The sequence below is a fragment of the Suncus etruscus genome, chromosome 3 (genome assembly GCF_024139225.1).
Source record: "Suncus etruscus isolate mSunEtr1 chromosome 3, mSunEtr1.pri.cur, whole genome shotgun sequence".
In the NCBI taxonomy this organism is placed as follows: Eukaryota; Metazoa; Chordata; class Mammalia; order Eulipotyphla; family Soricidae; genus Suncus; species Suncus etruscus.
In genome coordinates this window covers 13,683,841-13,704,797 of record NC_064850.1, presented here as the reverse complement: position 1 = coordinate 13,704,797, position 20,957 = coordinate 13,683,841, and the positions used below count along the sequence as shown (strand labels likewise).

At 44.0% G+C, this 20,957-nt stretch overlaps 1 protein-coding gene across 2 annotated transcripts in view; it reads right to left on the bottom strand.

The window, feature by feature from the left end:
- The window catches only part of SLC39A9 (solute carrier family 39 member 9), a 54,499-nt gene extending 36,281 nt beyond the window's left edge, over positions 1-18,218 (bottom strand). The window contains exon 1 of one of the 2 annotated variants that reach the window (XM_049770459.1): positions 18,111-18,218. In XM_049770459.1, the coding sequence (XP_049626416.1) occupies positions 18,111-18,206 (96 nt within the window). In that variant the 5' untranslated portion in view covers positions 18,207-18,218. The remainder of the gene's footprint in view (positions 1-18,110) is intronic. The other variant, XM_049770460.1, reaches the window with a different exon arrangement.
- Between the last annotated feature and the right edge of the window lie 2,739 nt (positions 18,219-20,957).

The following is a 20,957-nucleotide window of genomic DNA, read 5'->3' as shown; positions in this document are numbered from 1 at the left end:
CTGTGCCTGCCAGTAGCTATTTCTGAGCAGACAGCCAGGAGTGACCCCTGAGCACTGCCGAGTGTGGCCCAAAAACCAAAAAAAAAAAAAAAAAAAAAGTACTTGGCACTAAGATCGAACAAAGTACCACAGGTAAGGCCTTTGGCTTGCACACAGTAGACCAGGATTCATTCACTAGCATCCCCAAGCAACGCCAGGACTAATTCCTGAGTGAAAAGCAGGAATTACACCTGAGCAGTGCCAAGTGTGGCCCAAGTAAACCAAAACAAAACAACAAAAAAAGTTGGCCCTAGACAAAGGGCCTAACAAAAATAAAAAAAGATTTTTTTGGGGGGTGCTAAGGGATTACTCCTGGCCTCTGCACTCAGAAATTGCTCCTGGTAGGCTCGAGGGACCATATGGGATGCCAGGGTTGGAACTTGCGTCTGTCCTGGGCAGCCGTGTGCAAGGCAAACACCCTGCCGCTGTGCTATCATTGCAGTCCTGTTTTTTAAATATAATTGAGCACTTAAGAGGAGTTAACTGATTTCAGATTTATGATTTTACTCAAGGACTATATAAGTATTCATAATAAAGACCATAAGATTCTACCATACTAAATGTGAGTTAAAGCTAGCATTTGTCTCATCAACACAAATATTTTAAATGACATGTTTTTGTTTTGTTTTTGGGTCACATCCAGCAGTGCTCAGGGGTTCCTCCTGGCTCTACGCTCAGAAATCGATCCTAGCAGGCTCAGGGGACCATATGGGATGCCAGAATTCGAACCACTGTCTTTCTGCATGCAAGGCAAAAGCCCTACCTCCATGCTTTCTCTCTGGCCCTAAATGACATTTTCTTTTTTTTTTTTAATTTTTTATTTTTAATTATGAGAACAATGATGGAAAAAGGACAAGGAAAAGTTACAGTGGAAGGACAATCACCCATAGACAGAGTTCTCAGAAGAAATCCCCTTGATGACGCCTAAATATTGAACTTACAAAGAACATTAAGAAAAATAAGGCAGAACCCATGTACAATTACTTTGTCCACAAGTCCCCAGACTGTAGTACATTATAACATTTCTTAGCAGTACACAAAGCAATCTAAAGCCATGAAATTTATGTGACTCCTTAAACATTGAAAGCATAGTATTTTTTTTTGTTTGTTTGTTTGTTTGGGGGGGGCCACACCTGGCGGTGTTCAGGGGTTACTCGTGGCTATCTGCTCAGGAATAGCTCCTGGCAGGCAAGGGGATCATATGGGACCCCGGGAGTCGCTGGGATTTGAACCAACCACCTTTGGTCCTGGGACGGCTGCCTACAAGGCAAACGCCACTGTGCTATCTCTCCAGCCCCAAGCATAGTATTTTTTTATATTTTCATGCACATGCATATTGGTTTAAGTTAACATCAAAAGTTTAAGAGGGTTTTTTTTTGGGGGGGGTTAGAGTCAAAGGAGCACAGTAAAAACAGTGTTAGAGTGGCAAATATTGTTTGCATAGGCCCACCAAAATATGGGGGACATGCAAAGGAAAAGCCTTGGTCTAAATACAAGGAGACCCTACCCCTAAAGTTTCCTGGCATAAGACCAACTCTAGGTTCCAGGCAAACTAGTTTCTTCAATCCAAGAAATGACATTTTCTTAAGGGAGTTCAAAATCTAGTTCAGTCATTATTTCAATAATCTTTCTGCAAAGTGATATAAGGGTTATTATCTTGGGGCCAGAGCGATATTTGCAGCAGATATGGTGCTTGCCTGGGACACGGCCAATCAATAATCAATCCCTAGCACTACATAGCACTACTCAGGATACAAGTCCTGCCAGGAATGATCCCCAAAATGCAGAGTCAGGAGTAAGATTAAAGTACTTGTCAGGTGTGTCCTGCCAAACAAAAACAAAACATTATTTATCCTATAAATATTTTTAATCGACTTCACAAATGTTTACTTTTTTCATAGTGGCCAGTATTACAGAAGCATGTATTTTAGGGGATTCACACTAGTGGTACTCAGGGGACACTCCTGGCACTATGCACAGGGGTCAGGGGGACCATTCAATGCTGGGGATTAAACCCAGGTTCACAACTACAAAGCACAAACTTGAGCCCCGCTGAGTCACCTCTCCACCTCCCCAGAAACTTTTAGGGAAAACAATTCAGTGGTTTACAAGCAGCATCACTACCAGGTAGATTCAGGGTTTTTGTTTTTGTTTTTAAATATAAAGGTCACACCTTTTACTGCTGGTAAAGGGGCAAGGGCAGTTGGATTAGTGAAACAAAACTGAGTTTGATGCCTGGGCCTAACCATGCCAGGTGGTGCTTTGGGACTGAATTCAAGGCCTCGTACATGCTAGGCACTTCCATGGCCCTTGATATTTACTCTAAATTGCTTTAAACTCAAATTAATTTGTTTCGGGTATCTAAAGTAGTTGCTACTTGCAGAAACAAGAATATATCTCTAAAACTATTATCCCGATGTTACTAACGTAACATTATGTACCATAATGATTCCATGTACCTGTACAATGAGGATTCCATTATTATAATATATTAATGATCTTCTTTCGCACACTTTCAATCTGATATTCAACACCCAAACCGTATATATCAAAACTAACAAAATGCTGATAGATTCTCTATTTTGCTAGAGTAATTCACTAAAAGAGTAGAGTTAAATGATGAAACTGGAGTCTTAATGTTCAAGTTACAAAGAATTTCCAAAGCAATGATTTCTATCAGGAAAATGAAATAATGGCCGAAGATAGGCATGAACTGTAGTGTCACCAGTTTGTGTCAGCTCATTTCACAGTGTCATAGCTGTAACTTGACAGAGTCAAACCCAACCAGACATATTCATGAAAGCAGTAACTGTACTCAATGCCATTAACTATTAGCACAAAACAGAGAAGTCAATTGAATTTTCTTGGCAGACACCAAGAGATTAAAATTATTTTTTCTTTGCTTGCTAATGTAGCTAGCACACTGTTTAGCTCAATCAAATAAAGTCAATACTTTTATTTTGGTTTTGGGACCATGCTTGTGCTTAGGGCTTCTGGCTCTGCACTCAGGATTCACTCCCAGCAAGCTCAGGGACAATACTGGATGCCAGAGATCAAACCCAGTTGGCCACATGCAAGGCAAATACCTGACCTACCAGGATCTCTCTAATCCCTATAAGCCAATTAATTTCTAAAACATTTAATACTGAAAAGTTTATTTTAGGGGCTCGAGATAGTACAGCAGGTAGAATGTTTGTCTTGCATGTGGTTAACCCGGGTTCTATCGCTGGAACCCTATATGGTCTCCCCAAGCCTGTTAGGAGTGATTCCTGAGCAAAATACCGGAAGTAACCCTGTAACTTCTGAGTACTGCTGGGTGTGGTCCGAAACAAAACAAAACAAAATTTATTTATGTATTCTTGTATCATACTTATTTTAATTAAATACTAAGCTGAAAGTAAGCCTTTGACTCCCTTCAAAAAAATTAAAGATTAATCTTTAAGAAGACGATCTAGGGGACAGAGAAGTAGTAGGTGGGGGAGGTACTTGCTTATACACTGCTAACCTAGGTTCAATCACTGGTACCTCCAAGCCTTGCCAAGAATGATCTCTGAGCACTGAGCCAGGTGTAAGCCCTGAGAACCACTGCTGGGTGTAGATTCCCCACCCATCCAACCACCCAAAAACTTTGACTAATCTAGTCAAAAGCTCTGCCTCTGCCTATTTCCCAAAGTGGGTAATACTATATGGGGTGGGGAGAAAGTGGAAATGGAACAATCTAAGGAATAACAGGAACCTTAGATACAACTGTAGACACTTTCTTTTTGCTTAAAAAAAGATTTCAAGGACTGGAGAGATGGAACAGCAAATAAGGCATTTGCCTTGCAAGCGGCCAACCTAGGTTCAATCTCTGGCACCCCAGATGGTCTCCCGAGCCCACCAGGAGTAATTCCTGAGTACGGAGTCAGGATTAACCTCTGAGCAACCCAGATGTGTTAAAAAAAAAAAAAAAGAAAAGAAAAGAAAGAAAAGATTACTGGGGTGGGTGCTCAGAAATTTCTTTTTCTGAAAAGGGACAGTCAGACAAATAATGTCTGAGAGCTTCTGCTCTAAGTAAGCACTTCACCACAGAGACAGCTCAAAGAGGAAAGAGAGCATGCCTGGTAAGTGTGAGGCCCTGAGTGTGATTCCCAACACCACCTGCCAGGCATAGCCCCTAGAAGCCACCAAGCCCAGGCAGGTGGGGCCCTACTGGCCTCCAGCACCACCAGGCCTGGCAGGCAGGGAGCCAGCTGTCAGGAGCACCACCGCGAAGGCTCCCTCCCCTGCAAAAGATAAAAAAAAAAAAAAGAGAGAGATGAGCACAGTGGAGAGAGGAAATATCAGTGTAATTTCTATTTAAACAAAGCCTGCCTACCTGATGCTTTTGTTTGTTTCTGGGTCACACCTCCTAGTACTCTAGGAACTTAGTGCTCAGTGAAGTGGCAGGAATCAAACCTGGGCTTCCAGCTCCTTCTCTATATTCTTATAAACAAACCTGCTTCAAGGAAACACTTCCCATTATCAGTACCCACTTCATCGAGTGGGTAATGAAGAAAATTCAAATACCAACATTGTTCTTTGTGTCCTAATAACCTACAAGATGCCTCACGTTTCCTGTAGTGGCAGCTAGATAACCCTGGGCAGGTCATCCTCTGAAGGATTGTTGCACTATGGCAGGGAGTGTGGTGCTCACACTCAGCTCCGAGGAACCATAGCATGCTGAGAGATCCAGAGGCAGCTCACGAACTAAAGAGCAGTCCCAAGCCCAGCTCCCCAGAAAAATGCAGACCCAAGCCCAGGTTCCTGGATAAGGAAGGTTCCAGAAGGCTCCAGTCCAGGCCATTTTGCCAGGGGCACATTGGCTTCCTCTTTCCTAGCTCATCCCACAGAAAGATTTTTCACAAGTTCTAGTTGGTCTCAACGGGAACCACTTTATTAATGCCATTTCTTCCCATTCTTGGCAAGATGGTAAACTGGTTTTACCTTTTGTCTAAGTCCTTCCTAAACATAAAAGAACTAAGAGTTACTTTAAAACTCCTGGGATGTAATCACAAGCAATACTTCCCCTAATCTTGGAAAACAAGATATGTTGATTTTTTTTTTTAATGTGTTCTTTCAAAACACAAAGAGAGGGGCTGGAAAGATAGCATAGTGATAGGACATTTGCCTTGCATGTGGCCAACCTGGGAGGGACCCAGTTTGATTCCAGGCATCCCATAAGGTCTCCCAGCCAGTCAATGCAGAGCCAGCAGTAACCCCTGAATGCCGCTAGGTGTGTCCCAAAAAACAACCAATCAATCCATCAATAAAATAAAGTTTAAAAAAATCAAAACACGGGCCAGAGAGATAGCACAGCGGCGTTTGCCTTGCAAGCAGCCGATCCAGGACCAAAGGTGGTTGGTTCGAATCCCGGTGTCCCATATGGTCCCCCGTGCCTGCCAGGAGCTATTTCTGAGCAGACAGCCAGGAGTAACCCCTGAGCACTGCCGGGTGTGGCCCAAAAACCAAAAAAAAAAAAAAATCAAAACACAAAGAGAATTAAAAAATAAATGGAAACTCCTAGCATTATTTGATATGTCTATAAAAATATAAACAAAAAACCCTTTGGGAAAGAACCTAGAAAAATCCTGGCAATAAATAGTATATACTTAGTCAAATTAACTAAAAAAATTAAAATCATTCTCCTTTATCAAATTAGCAGATATTTTTGGGTTTTTTGGATCACACCCAGAGATACTCAGGGGTTACTCCTGGCTCTATGCTCAGAAATCGCTCCTGGCAGGCTCGGGGACCATATGGGATGCCGGGATTCGAACCACTGTCCTTCTGCATGCAACGCAAACACCTCACCTCCATGCTATCTCTCCAGCCCAAATTAGCAGTTTTTAAATTAACAATGCAAATACTTAGTATTTGTGAGACTATAGCATCATTTGCAGTTGTTAGAAAACAGACTAAGAACCTAGTTAAGAACATTTCTGTCCTTTTAACCAATCATTCTAGCATTGAGGAAAGAATCTAAAATCCGATCATAGCTTTAGACACAGAATATTCACCTAATGGCAAAAACCTGAAAAGAAGTTAAATATAATTTCTGTACAGAAAATAACTGAATGTTTTAAAAATATTAAATAAAATACATAAATAAATATATAAATTAAATAAAACCTAGAAAACACTTTATGAGCTCTAAGCTCAGGGATCAATCCTACAGGGTTTCGGAGGGGGGCCATATGGAGTGCTGGGCACTGGATTTGGTTGGCTGTCTCTAAGGTAAAATACATTAATCATTGTTCTATTTCTTCAGTTCCAGAAACCATTTCTCAGTACTAAGACAAAATACATACAGCATACTACCCTGTAAATGGGAAAATGTATAGTTATATATAAACCATATAATCAATCACATTAAACATGCAGATAAATAGAAGTTTAGAAATAAAACTGTTGGGGCTGGCATGGTAGTACAGCGGTAGGGCATTTGTCTTGCACTCGGCTGACCCAGGATGGACACAGGTTCGATCCCCAGCATCCAATATGGTCCCCTGAGCCAGCAGCGATTTCTGAGCGCATAGCCAGGAGTAACCCCTGAGCATCACTGGGTGTGGCCCTAAAACAAAAACAAACAAAAAAAGAAATAAAACCATTACTGGGACACGGAGTTAGCTCAAAGGGCTAGATGCAGGGGTCTCAAACTCAATTTACCTGGGGGCCACAGGAGGCAAAGTCGGGGTGATCCTTGAGTGCAAAGTCAGTAGTAAGCCTTGAACATTGGGGGGTGTGATCCAAACAACTAAAACAAAACAAAACAAAAAAAAGATTCCTCTAGGGCAGGGCCACAAAATGTTGTACGGAGGGCCGTTTGTGGCTCACGGGCCTCGAGTTTGAGACCACTGGTAGAGTATATTTCTGAAACCCCAAGTTTCATCCCTAGTTCTATAGGGCATCCTATGCGCCACTATGTGTAGCCCTCAGAGCCCCCAGCGCTGCTGGGCTTGAGCACTGAACCTTGTACACAGACTGGCCGAGGATCCCCTACTCCTGGGCACTGCTTGGGAAGCACACCCACAAAAATATTATTGGTGTTTTTTGCTGAACAGTGGGATAACAGTGGAGTAAACGTTTGCATAGCATCATTTTTTCCTAAATGTTCTACAGAGTTTCTGTTATATAGCCAGGCTTTTTATTTTTCATCTATTCACTTAATTAAAGGCTCTTTATTAAATAGAGGCTTTGAAGTTACTAAACATCAAGACTCAGTTACCTCACCTACTAACAGGACAAGAATTACTTTGAAGGTTACAGTAAAAACCAACACAGCCTAGCATGTGAGTTGACAGGTAAGTATCATCATCATTAATAATCCTGTAGTCTGGCTGAATTAGAGTACAATGCCCTAAGGTTAATACAGCCCCTCCAAAGCAATGGGTGGGCCCTCTTTAAGGACATAAGAATAGAGGCTGATAGCTAATTGAAGAGTTTAGGATTCCCAGAAGCCAACCTCCCTCATGCCGCCCAGGGGAGGAGCTTCTGCAGGAACAAAAGACTCTGATGAGAACATAAAAAGATCAACAACATTCAAAGCTCTTCCCCTTTGATAATACCCTCTGCATCTCATGTTTACAGAGAAATCCAGGCTAACACAATATGGAGATTATCAATACAACCCAGCCCCTAAAGTCATTCGAGGCTCTCTTCCCTCTGGAGAAACCCAGTTTTCTTTGGAAAGGGTTACTTTCTCTTTTGCCCCTCAGAATTGCTAAGTAAAACTGTTGTACTTCACTATCTTTCTCAGGAATTGGAAGCAAGGACTGACTTTCCTTTCCTGCAACTCTAGGGGAGGGCTCCCTAAGAAGCTATAAGGACTAGTTTCCAAGGAGATTTGAAGATCAGGAGGGCCTGAGTGACAGCTAGATGGCTTCCTGGTAGGGCTGGTGGCCACACCCTGAAGGTGAGCAAGGCATTCTTTGCAGTCACACCTCACCCACTCAGCACCCTGAGGTGCTCCCAGGAAGACTGAGTGGATCAGTAGCATACTCTCTTTCTCAGAACTAACACCTCTCTCACTCTCCACTTCTCCTAACATCAGAAACAGGGAAATTCGGGTCCAAATTTTCTAGACTGGCAACTCACATAAGGTATTTGTTTCACACAATGAATATATGAGTTAGCAACCAAAAAGTAAAATTCAGAAGAGGCATATAAAAGCCCAGGTTTCCAGGACTGGAAAGATAGTACAGAAACTAAGACTCTTGCCTTGCATGCTAACTTAAACCAGCAATGTTGGTTTAATTCCCAGCAAGCATATGGTCCCCTGCCTCCGGCCAGAAGTGAACTGTGAGCACAGAGCCAAGAGTAAGCCCTGAGTACCACTGGTGTGGCTCAAAAACAAACAACAAAAAACAAAATCCAGATTTTCAGCTTTGAAAAGTAGGTATATCTGGCAACACCAGGCAGGTGTGGCATTTACTCTTCAGCTAACAGTTCTCTAAGTTCCCATGGGGGAGGCTAAAGGTTAAGTGCCCTGTAAAAGGCCACTTGAACTGTCTTATCTTAACAGGCCTGATTCACTGTTCAGTGTCTGTAGTTCACTCAGTTTATGACCCATTACCTACCTGTATTAGTCAGGGTCCGTCAGGAAGAAGTATCTAAAATGACCTGAACAGAAAAGGCTAAATATAAATGTTACACGAAACTAGAGTAGTGAGAGGAAAATCTAAATCTACGTAAGGAGCAGCAGCTATATTATATCTCAGCAGACTGAGAGATAAAGAGTACTCAAAGAAGACTCAAGAAGGCTAAGATCAAACCCTCCTGGAAGGAGCAAGGTTTGGGGTTCAATAGAGGACATTTGTCACTCTAAACAATGCAACTCAATTCCAACACTATCTACCTGGAGATAGCATGTGATTTCAAAGGTCAGTCCCATAACACTGTCCCTTATATCTCCTCCATCCCTCACTTTCAGATGCTAGTTACCAAGTTCAGGTTGTTGCCTGGGCTTCTGATCTGCCAGCAATAGACTAGCGCTTCCAATGGCTCCCAACCTAGGCTCTATTAACTTGTTGGAACTGCTCAAAGAAACCCCGTGCTTAATTACTGGTTATTATAACTGAATTTATTCTTAAGACCATACCTGGTGATACTTAGGGCTCTGTACTCAGGAATCATTCCTAGTGGTGCTCGGGGAACCATATGTGATCGCAGGGATTAAACCATAAGCAAACTAGGCACTCTACCCATGTATTATACAGTCCGGTATCTTATAGCAGATATAACTCAAAATAGCCAGGTAGAAGAGTTGCAGAAGGCAAGGTATATGGGTAGAGAGGAGCTGGCATGTCTCTCAAGCTATATTTTGGTGTTTCATTACACAGAGAAGTTTCGATCATCAGTTCTAGTTGACTGTCTCTAGCAGCTAAGGTACGGAACGCTTCGTAGGTTACCCAGGGACTTTCGGAACTTCACAAACTGAAATTCAGGTCATTCACGTAACAAAAGATACCTTTAAGACTCTTTATAATTGGGCCGGGCGGTGGCGCTAAAGGTAAGGTGCCTGCCTTGCCTGCGCTAGCCTTGGACGGACTGAGGTTCGATCCCCTGGTGTCCCATATGGTCCCCCAAGCCAGGAGCAACTTCTGAGCACATAGCCAGGAGTAACCCCTGAGCGTTAACGGTGTGGCCCAAAAACCAAAAAAAAAAAAAAAAAAAAAGACTCTTTATTTGGGAAATACCAAAACTCCAGGAGCTCAGTGCCAGAAATATACACACATATGTCCTATTAGACACCATAATTACTGAAGCAGGTAGGTAGGGTATTCCCAGCAATGAGTTTCTTAGGAAATAATAAAGCCAGAAATATAGAAACACATTTCTTTTTATAATCAACATTATAGTCTAATACTAAAGTAGGTAGGTGGATAGGGGTCCCCTGGCAATGAGATTTTCAAGAATAAAACCAAAATATGGTCTAGGGAAGTGTTGGCTTACAACTTAACTGCAGCAGCTTTTCAAGGTCATAGATGGTGTAGAAACTCAAAAGAGACAACCCCACAGGAGTGGACCAACAGCAGAGAGATGACCAGGTCCCTCCACCCAGATTCCAAACCTGGTACCTAAAGCCTTTCCATCCCAGGCAGCATTCTACCACAGAAGATGAAGATGGAGAAACCAAGCCCAGCTAAAGCCCAACTGAGGAGAAGCTGCTTTCAGAACCTCCTGCACCTGCATCACCTCTGAAAATTGACTTTCCTCTAACTAACTCTCTTTTTTTGTTTTGTTTTTGGGTCACACCCGGTGATGCTCAGGGGTTACTCCTGGCTATGTGCTCAGAAATCGCATCTGGCTTGGGGGACCATTTGAGATGCTGGGGATCGAACCATGTGCAAGGTAAAGGCCCTAACGTCTGTGCCACCACTCTGGCCCCTAGGTTACTTTCTTGATCCTATCTGCATTAGTCACTATGCAGTGGCTAGTTAAAATGTGTATTCTACCTGTATAGGTCTCAGTAATTACTCTTTTGTTCTATGCCCCATTGCAAACATAATTATATATTCACCTTTAGTGGTTTGATATTAGTTTGCACAGTTCCAGGGAAATGCATAACGTTGTTAGTTTGTTTTTTTTTTTAGTTTTTTTGTTTTTGGGGCCACACCCATTTGATGCTCAGGGGTTAGTCCTGGCTAAGCGCTCAGAAATTGACCCTGGCTTGAGGAGACCATATGGGACGCCGAGGGATCGAACCGTGTTCCTTCCTTGGCTAGCGCTTGCAAGGCAGACACCTTACCTCTAGTGCCACCTCTCCGGCCCCACGTTGTTAGATTTTTAATGGTTCTTGGTTATCTTATGAGTGTTCCCCAATTGCTATGATGCTTGATTGTGTATATCATTTAGCAACTTATTTTCAAATTAAGTATATCTGCAAAGTGTTCTAATGATTTTGTTTAGAGAAATCTATAGAGAAGGAATTTAGATGCCCTGGACTCTCATTACAGTGCTCAATTATAAGAATATTTTAGTATCCCTACCTATTAGGGATAGAAACTCTAAAACCTATATGTTGCAGGTGGGCCTTTAAACCTGAAGATTTGTCATACTGACTTGACTTAAGCTTAAAATGCTCTGAGATCAGAAACACACCTCCAAACTTTGGGTTCTGGCAATGAGGAATCCAGGGGCATGCATCATGACACCCTGGCAATGACTGGCAAACCAGGCACCCTTCGTGATGTCCTGGCAACGACTAGCAAACCAGGGCAAGCTTCATAGTGTCATAAAGGGGGGGAGGAAGAGAGAGAGATTAGAGAAGTGAAATGTCTGCCCAAAAGCAGGGAGGGTGAAAGGTAGAAGGGATATTGGAGACACTAGTAACACAAAATGTGCCCTGGTGAAAGAGGGTATACACTGTTTGACTGAAACTCAATCATGAAGAATTTTGTAACCTCTATACTTAAAATTAAAAAAAAAAAAAAGTCCTTGGAACAATAAAACAAAGTGATGAGGGGACCAGAGGGATAGCACAGTGGGTAGGGCATTTGCCTTGCATGTGGTTGACCTGGATTTTCGTCCTAGACATCCCCAAGCCTGCCAGGAGTTATTTCTGAGTGGAGAGCCAGGAGTAACTCCTGGGGACTGCTGTGTGTGGTCTCCAAAAAAAACATACAAAAAGGGGTCGGAGAGATAGCATGGAGGTAAGAAATTTGCCTTGCTGGGCCCGAAGAGATAGCACAGCGGCATTTGCCTTGCAAGCAGCCGATCCAGGACCAAAGGTGGTTGGTTCGAATCCCAGTGTCCCATATGGTCCCTTGTGCCTGCCAGGAGCTATTTCTGAGCAGACAGCCAGGAGTAACCCCTGAGCAACGCTGGGTGTGGCCCAAAAACCAAAAAAAAAGAAAAAGAAAAAAGAAATTTGCCTTGCATGCAGAAGGACAGTGGTTTGAATCCCGGCATTCCATATGGTCCCTCAAGTCTGCCAGGAGCGACTTCTGAGCGTAGAGCCAGGAGTAACCTCTGAGTGCTGCCGGGTTGACCCAAAAACCAAAATAAATAAATAAATAAATATAATAAAAAATAACCCCAAAGAGATATCTTGAAGAAATTACTCTAGTTCCTAGCCATAAGACTACCAGGAACACAGTGTGGATACTCTAAGAACTGGTAAGAAAAGCTCCAACAAGTACAAAGGCCAGTAAAGGAAGGTCGAAGAAGATCAACAGGTCCTGATCCTTCTTCCTGGAAAACACAACCTGGGTAGAAGGCCACCTGTAGGACAGGCTGAAACTATAACGAACAACTTGGAACAAAGAAGACATGCATATGTGCTCCCTGGTCCCATAAACAAGATCCTCGTGTGTACATCACCTGCATCTCCCCTCCTTAGAAGTTTACATTGCTACTGTCATGTAGGGTTGTGTACAGGGGCTCCCTCCACCTTTGGAAAAACCCACTCTCTCTCTCTCTTTTTTTTTTTTTTTTTTGGTTTTTGGGCCACACCCGGCGGTGCTCAGGGGTTACTCCTGGCTGTCTGCTCAGAAATAGCTCCTGGCAGGCATGGAGGACCATATGGGACACCGGGATTCGAACCAACCACCTTTGGTCCTGGATCGGCTGCTTGCAAGGCAAACACCGCTGTGCTATCTCTCCGGGCCCCCCACACTCTCTCTTGAGTATGTTATTCTCTCTCTTTCTTATCCTCAGTACCTTCAAATAAAATCTGTTTTTACTTCACTGCTTGTCTCCTCTTAAAATTCTTTTCTGTGAGGGAAGGCTATGTTTCAGCACCTAGACACAGTTAGCTTGCTAAAAAACAAAATAGTATGGGCCAGAGAGATAGCACAGTGGTAGGGCATTTGCCTTGCATGGAGTCGATCCAGGACGATTGGTGGTTCGAATCCTGCCATCCCATACAGTTCCCAGAGCCTGCCAGGAGCTATTTCTGAGCTAAAAGCCAGAAGTAACCCCTGAGCACTGCCAGGAGTGACCCCCCAAAAACAGAAACAAAACAAAAATAGTATTTTTAATGCCTATTAAGCAGTACATGGCCAGAGAGAGCTCAACAGGCTAGAGTGACATGCAAGAAGCCCAGGTTCCATCCTCAGCACCACATCACTCCCCCAAACATTAACAGGATCAACTCTAAGCACAAAGCTGGGAGTAGCCACTGAGCCAAGCAGGCTATGTCTCCCCCAAATAGAAATATCTTTTAAAGTTTAATAGCAAGGACACAGTTCTGAACAGTCTTGTTAGTTCTTTTTGGAATCAGTGCATTTATCCCTTTAAATCCTTCAATGAACTAAATATTACCTTCCTTCATACCTATGAATGTATACTGTTTTCTCACCGAAAATATGGCATAGTCCAAAATAATCTCAACAAAAGTATGAAACTGAGGAAAACCTATTAAAAAAAATAAATCCCTGGGGGCCAGAGCGATAGCACAGCGGTAAGGTGTTTTGCCTTACAGACGGCCAACACAGGACAGATCCAGGTTCAAATCCCGGCATCCCATATGGTTCCCTGAGCCTGCCAAGAGCAACTTCTGAGCACAGAGCGCACTTCTGAGCGCCACCAGGTGTGACCCCAAAAAAAAAACCAAAAAGAATTCCTGGGGCCCAAGAGATAGCACAGCCTTGCACACAGCCTACCCAGGACGAACCTGAGTTCAATTCCCAGCATCCCAAATGGTCCTGGAGCCCAGGAGGAGCGATTTCGGGTTTTTTTTGTTTGTTTGTTTGTTTTGTTTTGTTACACCCTTCGGTGCTCAGGTGTTACTCCTGGCACTGGGCAAAGAAATTGCTCCTGGCAGGCTCAGGGGACCATATTAATTGCCAGGATTTGAACCAACATCCATCTGCATGCAAGGCAAATGTCCTACGGCTGTGCTATCTCTCCGGCCCCCCAGGAGTGATTGATTTCTAAGCACAGTGCCAGGAGTAACCCCTAAGCACCGACAGGTGTGGCCCCCAAAACAAAAACAAACAAACAAAAAAAGCATCCCTTTGTCCTCTCAAAAAGGGGCTAGATAGTACAGCAGGTAAAGTGCTTGCCTTGCACAAGGCTGTTCAAGCACCGCATATGGTCCCCAATCACTGCCAGGAGTCCAGAGCCAGAACTAGAAGTCCTGAAAATTGCTAGGTAAGACCCAGAAACAAGCAAAAAATTTTACAGCAATGATGATTGCAGCTATGAGATATGTATGTCCATTAAACCTAGTTATGCATTTGGGCTTTTATTTTCTGTGCTGTTTTTCTCCATTGTTTTTCATTATCTAATTTTCACAAATATACTGATTTGCAATGGAATAAAAATCCATCAAAAATGAGTCATTTACCAGTCTAAGGAGCACGCCAGTGCACAGTCAGCACTCCATCATCAGCTTTGACAAAGAGGCCATTGGTTCAAGTAAATCAAAATCCCGATAGAATCAAACTCACTTTGGCCTTCTAATTATATCTGACTTTACTCATCAGAGCATCTGTGAAACTGGATCTATACAGTTAATGTTAAGTTGTTGCCTTTCAACCTATTTCTGTAGCACTTTTATTAAAGTTAAAGTTAACTGCTCAATCATAATATTTAATCTACCCAAATCAGAGCTAATATCTACAACAGTACTGAACTAGATTGATTAAATCTTTTACCAGAATGGACCACATCTGTATAATGCATATTTTGGGGGGTGGTGGTGATGGGTATAATGTATTCTTTAATCTCCTTTACAATTTAGTTTCCCTGGACTGGAGAGATAGTATAGGGTTTAAGACACTTGACTTGCCTGTTGACAACACTGGCTTGATCCTGGCACTGTATGACCCCCAACCCCAACCCTGAATATAGACACTAGGAACTGCCAGCCAGTGTGACTGAAATTCTTCCCACCCAACCCTCAAAACTTAAAAAAGCAATTTAGTTTCCACTTTTCCCATATGCCAAAGAAGAGAATCACTTATTAATGACGATAAATTACCATCAGTTACTTCCAAATGTATTTGAGAATTAGAGATTTTTCTCATTATTTTATATAGCACTCATATACAAAGGGAAACAAGGGGAAAGTGATGAATGCTGTAATAAAGTAAGTTTAGGACCCCAAATATTGGGAAAAAAGATAGAATCAACATCACATATATTGATGTTTGATATTCTGATATGGCACACAGGCAGGCATTAATTTCAGACTACCTGATTTTCAACTCATCTTTAAACACTAATCTGCCACAATGAATGGTTTTATAGATCATCTATAAATTCTGAAGGAAAAAAGTATGCATGATGAAGTAGAGCAAGACTAAGAACCTGAACAGAGAAAAGAGCAGTGGAGACATATGCCTTACAAACACCAGAGCCTGTTCAACATTCATAGGACCAGAGATAGTATGGCAGGTAGGGTGCTTGCACATGGCTGACCTAGGCTCAATCTCAGGTACTACATATGGTTCCCGAATACTACCAGTACTGATTCCTGAGTGCAGAGCCAAGAGTAAGCCCTGAACACTGTTGGGGGTGGTCCCCAAACAAAACTAAAAACAAGTTGGTAAAAAGTTTCGTCAGTGCCTTAATTATAATTCTTAATATCTTTTTTTTTTTTTTTTTTTTTTTTTTGGTTTTTGGGCCACACCTGGCAGTGCTCAGGGGTTACTCCTGGCTGTCTGCTCAGAAATAGCTCCTGGCAGGCCCGGGGGAACCATATAGGGCAGCGGGATTCGAACCAACCACCTTAGGTCCTGGATCGGCTGCTTGCAAGGCAAACGCCCACTGTGCTATCTCTCCGGGCCCTTTTCTTAATATCTTAAGGCATTGGAGGGGAACAGAATACAGGGGTTAAGGTGTCTGCCTGCCTGCCTTGCATGAAACATAGGCACCTCATATGGTCCCCAGAGCACAACCAGGAGTGATCCCCAAGCATAGAACCTGAGCACTGATGTGTTCTCCCCCTTCCCAGACATTTTAATCTATATAGAGACATATATATATATACATATATATATATATCAACTTAAACCTAACAAATCAGAGCCCTAATAATGTCAATCCGATTCTAATATATTTATTTAAAAATATGATTTATGTGATAGGAAAGAGGACACACTCAGAACACTGGGCAGACAAGAAATCAAAATGATACAGCAGGCTAGACAACTAGAGTAAACAAAGACAAAAACAAAATTGCACCTTGTCCATCTAACGAGGTAAGTTCAGTAGTCTAAGATCTGTTACTGGGCTATATACAGGTTTTCTAGCTTTACCACATATAGAGTAACAGAAACACTGAGTCAGAAAAACATAGATTTACAGGGTCTGAAAGATACTACAGGGTTAGGGTGCTTGTTTCACATATGGCCATCCCTGAGGGCAGAATCGGAGTACACTCTGAGCCTGGGAGGTAAAAGGTCTAACAAAGTTTTTAACACAATGTATTGATTGCTTATTTTATCTTTTCTTCTTTGTTAATGTTTGTTCAAGTAAAGATAAATATGGCCCACAGAGACAAATATAGCTTAGGACTACTGCCTCGCAAGCATATGGCCACTGAGTTCCCAGATCAAAGTTGGGATCAATTCCACAGTCCAACAAAAAGGCACGCCAGGAGCCTGATGATACTAGCAGTTTTGCTTTCTTATTCCCAGTGCTGCCATCCAGGTAAGAGAAAGAAACGCAAGAGTGTGACCCCCAGCAATAGGAAGATATGCAATCACTCCAGCCAGCTGCAGTGTGATCCTTGTATGCACATATGTGAGCACCCCAGCACTATAACCAGAAATATAGGCGCCTCAACTAGAATGTATCTCCCACCCCCAGAGAACATGTGCAGCACCTCACCTTAAAAGAGTATTATAATTGAGAGAGCAAACACCAAAACAAGTGCCCCCAGGCAAGCACCATCACCACATACAACTGTGGCCACCAATCGGGGCATCAGTAAGAAAAGGAAGGTGGTGCTGGGAGAAAAAGTAGTAACAACCCAATGACAACATTTATTAACAGAATTTTTATTTTCTTCGCAGATTTGAAAACACTTTGACCATGCCACTGCCAGAAAAAACACCTTTTACTTAAAAAAGAAGTATGGGTTAAAATCTACCAAACTTGGAGCTACAGCCAAAGTAGGGGGTAGGGCGTTTGCACGTGGTACACCTGGTCTCCAACATCCCATATGGTCCCCCCAGCCTGCCAGGAATGATTTTTGAGCGCAGACCCAGGAGTAACCCCTGAGCGCCCCCGCCGGGAGTCACTCAAAAGCAGAAACAAAAACAAACGAACAAAAAATAGATCTAGAAACTTGATAGTATGCAGTCGACCCAGATTCAATCCAGGCATCAACATGGTCCTCCAAGAACTGCCAGGAGTGATCTCTGAACACAAAACAGGAGTAAGCCTTGAGCATCGCTGGATATGTATGGCCCCAAACCAAAACACAAACACTGATCTTGATGTTCTCCTTACTTTCTATTTCTATACTTTCTATACAGGAATTTTTAAAAATGCTGGGTTATGCTTGACTTTCTCAAAATCGTTATAAAGATAACATCAACTCAAGGTGTCAAATATTTCCCATTGCTATATCTTTTTTTTTTTTTTTTTTGGTTTTTGGGCCACACCCTGTGACGCTCAGGGGTTACTCCTGGCTATGCGCTCAGAAGTTGCTCCTGGCTTCTTGGGGGACCATATGGGACACCGGGGGATCGAACCGCGGTCCGTCCTAGGCTAGCGCAGGCAAGGCAGGCACCTTACCTCCAGCGCCACCGCCCGGCCCCATCCCATTGCTATATCTTGATAGCAACCTATAACTTGCTTCCTTAGAACGTCTGGGAATCAGATAATGTTCTGGGCCCTCTTTCCAGGAAATTGCAGAGGTTCCAACCGTGCATGCAATTTCAGGGAGTTCAAAGTATCCAGGATCCCCAGAGGGCCCTCTCACCAGAAGTTCAAAATTCATGTTGAGAATGTTGAACATCATGCATCTTTATTTTATTTTTAACAGTCTTTCTCCATTAGACCTTTAGCTCTGAGATAACTGGGTAAGCAGTTTCCCTTTACCATCCACAGTACTTCCCAGCAGCAGGAGCAGGACAGAACACATCATTTCTTACCTCGGAAAAATTAACAGCCAAAGGAATGATTCCAGCCACGTAGCAGCCCACCAACATAGCCAGAGACAGGAGACTGATGGAGATGAAATCTTCCATTCTGCCGTCTTTTATAGGCCAGAACAGACCACCTTTTTGGGGGGCGTGCAACGGTGCTTGTGTTTTTCGATGCGTATGGTAACTTCAAGAGTGCAAGCAAGGTGAACTTTGCAGGCCTTTCGTCTTCACAGCAAACGAGGGGTGTCCCAGGAACCCCCTTTCTCTTGAATGGAGCTGCTGCAAACAAGCCCCTTTGGGCTGATGATTAGTTAGCACCAGAGTTCACTTTTCAGCAGAGCAGTCTTGGGTTCCAGTCCTGGCTTTCCACTTGAGTCCCTTGGGTTCAGCAAACAGTCTTGGGTTCTAGTCTTGGCTTTTCCAAAGCCCCTCACTGGAGTCCCTTTGGGTTAACGAGGGGGACGGTCCAGGGGGTCAAGGGGACCTCCAATGGGTCGATTTTAGGACAATGAACGACTTCTCAAATCCTTGTAATGAGGGTGTCAGTCAACACGGGCCTGCTCTCCTCCACGGCCCAGGTAGGTCCTAGGTGGCAGCAGGTAGAGGAAAAAAAAGAAATCCTTTGCCAAATGTCTTCGTGCTCCAGGCACCCCAATTTCTCTCCCTTTCCCCCTCTCCAGAGCTGGAACCAACCCCAGAGTCTGAGGGGAAAAGGAGCCTGCAAGTTCTTCCACAAGGACGAGTCTTAAAAAAAATCTATAAAAAAGAGTTCAGCAGCAGCGAAGCTGACGTCCAGCTGTCTGTGCTCTCGATCCGAAGCTGCCCCTAACCTTCCTCCACTCCGCGCGGCCCAGACACGGAGCCAGAGCTCCGAGCGCAGCCATGGCCGCCAAGTGGCAAGCAACCTCTTCCTCGCAGCCACTTCCGGATTGTCTTCGCGTCGTCGACCCCGCCAGACGGGCGCTTCCGGTGGACCTCTGACCTCTGCCCCGGAAGTCCTTTTTAAACGCCGCCGTCGCCATGTTTGAACCGGGCAAATGGTAGCAGTTTTCCTCCCTCTCTCTAACGGCCATCATTTTCGCTCAACGCCCCTTAAAAAATCAAAATAGAAGAGTATAAAAGATGGTTATCTTCTAAATAAAAATACTGAAAGTTTCTCTGGAGCTCCAAAAGATCCAAGCTCTGACGAAGCCCTTTTCAAAATGGCCGAGTCGGCGTCGCGGCCGATCTAGCTACCGGAAACACTCTATGGTTTTCTTTTTTTTCGAGGCAGCTTCTGCGCCTGCGCGCGGCAGCCACTTCCGGCGGCTTTCCTCGCGGCGAGCGGCTGTTGGCGGCGGAGCTCGCGTGCAGCGGCGGCGGCTGCGTGGACCCAGACTCGGCGTGATGGTGAGGCCAGGCCTCGGCGGCTCCCCGCTTTCCTGCGAACCCCGACCCCGCGCTCCCCGCTTTCCCATCCGTCGCGCGCGCTCGCTCGCTCGCTGCCCCGGCCTTGCTCGGCGAACTCTTTCCCGCCTAGGCCGCGCCACAATGGCCGCGGGTGCGGCGAGGCGACCCGCGCTTGTATGTTTCTGCCCAGGTCCCTGGCCCGGCCCGGGCTCTTGCGCCTTGCTTCCCGCCTTCCTGCCTGCCTGCCTGCCTTCCTTCCTTCCTTCGCAGCTCAGCGCCCACGTCTTCCAGTTGCAGCCTGCGGGTCTCTTGGGCCCAGTGGCTGTCTTTGCCATCTGGATTTTGACTTTCGACCCCCTATTGCCACTGGACTTTTTGATTATTATTTTTTTTGGTTATTCATTATTTTATCTCTTGCCACTGGACTTTTTTTTTGACTATTCTTGATTATTCATTATCTCATCTCTTGCCACTGGATTTTTTTGATTATTTTTTATTATTCATTATCTCATCTCTTGCCACTGGGGTCTTTTTTTAATTATTTTTTATTATTCATTATCTCATCTCGTGCCACTGGGTTTTTATTTGTTCATATTTCCTTATCTCACTTTTTCTCTGGGTTCTCCTCTTCTCTTGGACCTCACTGGCGTTCTCTCTCTTTTTTTTTTTTTGTTTCTTTCTCTTTAATTTTGTTTCTCGATCCACTATTTCCCCCCCCCCCGGGTTTTTATTTATTTATTTATTTTTTGGATTTTGGGTCTCCCCAGGGGGACCCTATGGGATGCCGGGATTCGAACCACTGTCCTCTGCTTGCAAGGCAAACTTCTTGCCTCCATGCTAACTCTCCGCCACCCCCCAATGCAGTTTGTTTGTTTGTTTGTTTTTGGGTTTTGGGGGCACACCCAGCAACCCAGCCGCGCTCGGGTTCCTCCTGCCTCTCCACTCGGAAATCGCTCCTGGCAGGCCCAGAGCATCCTATGAAAGCCGGGGTTCGAACCGCCTTTTCCAACCGCTCCCAGCCCCCCTGTGGCCGTTCTTTATTATTATTATTTCCATAGAGTCTTGGGATTGGAACTGCACATGAAAAGTGGGGCCCTTCTTGGAGGGTGCCCGAGAAAAGAAGTGGCAATGGGGGTCCGGGGTTAGGGGCGTTTTTTGTTTGTTTTTTTTCTTCTTCCCCATCAAGGCGATAACCCGCTAGGATTCGGAGATTTTTGTCGACGGGGTTCCACCCTCCAGTGTTCCTTTTCTTTCTTTCTTTTTTTGGGTGATCACTGTTTTAATGGTTGCTTCGGAATCGTTCCTAGTTCCTACCTACTACCTACTTCCTACTTTCATTTTTCTGAATGGAGATAATGCGATGTCCTATCCCCCGGGTTTGGAATGAGGAGGTTTACATTTCCAGTCCCCAGTTCCTCTGAATTCCTGAGCACTAGTTCAACTCTCGCTTTTTTTTTCTTTTTT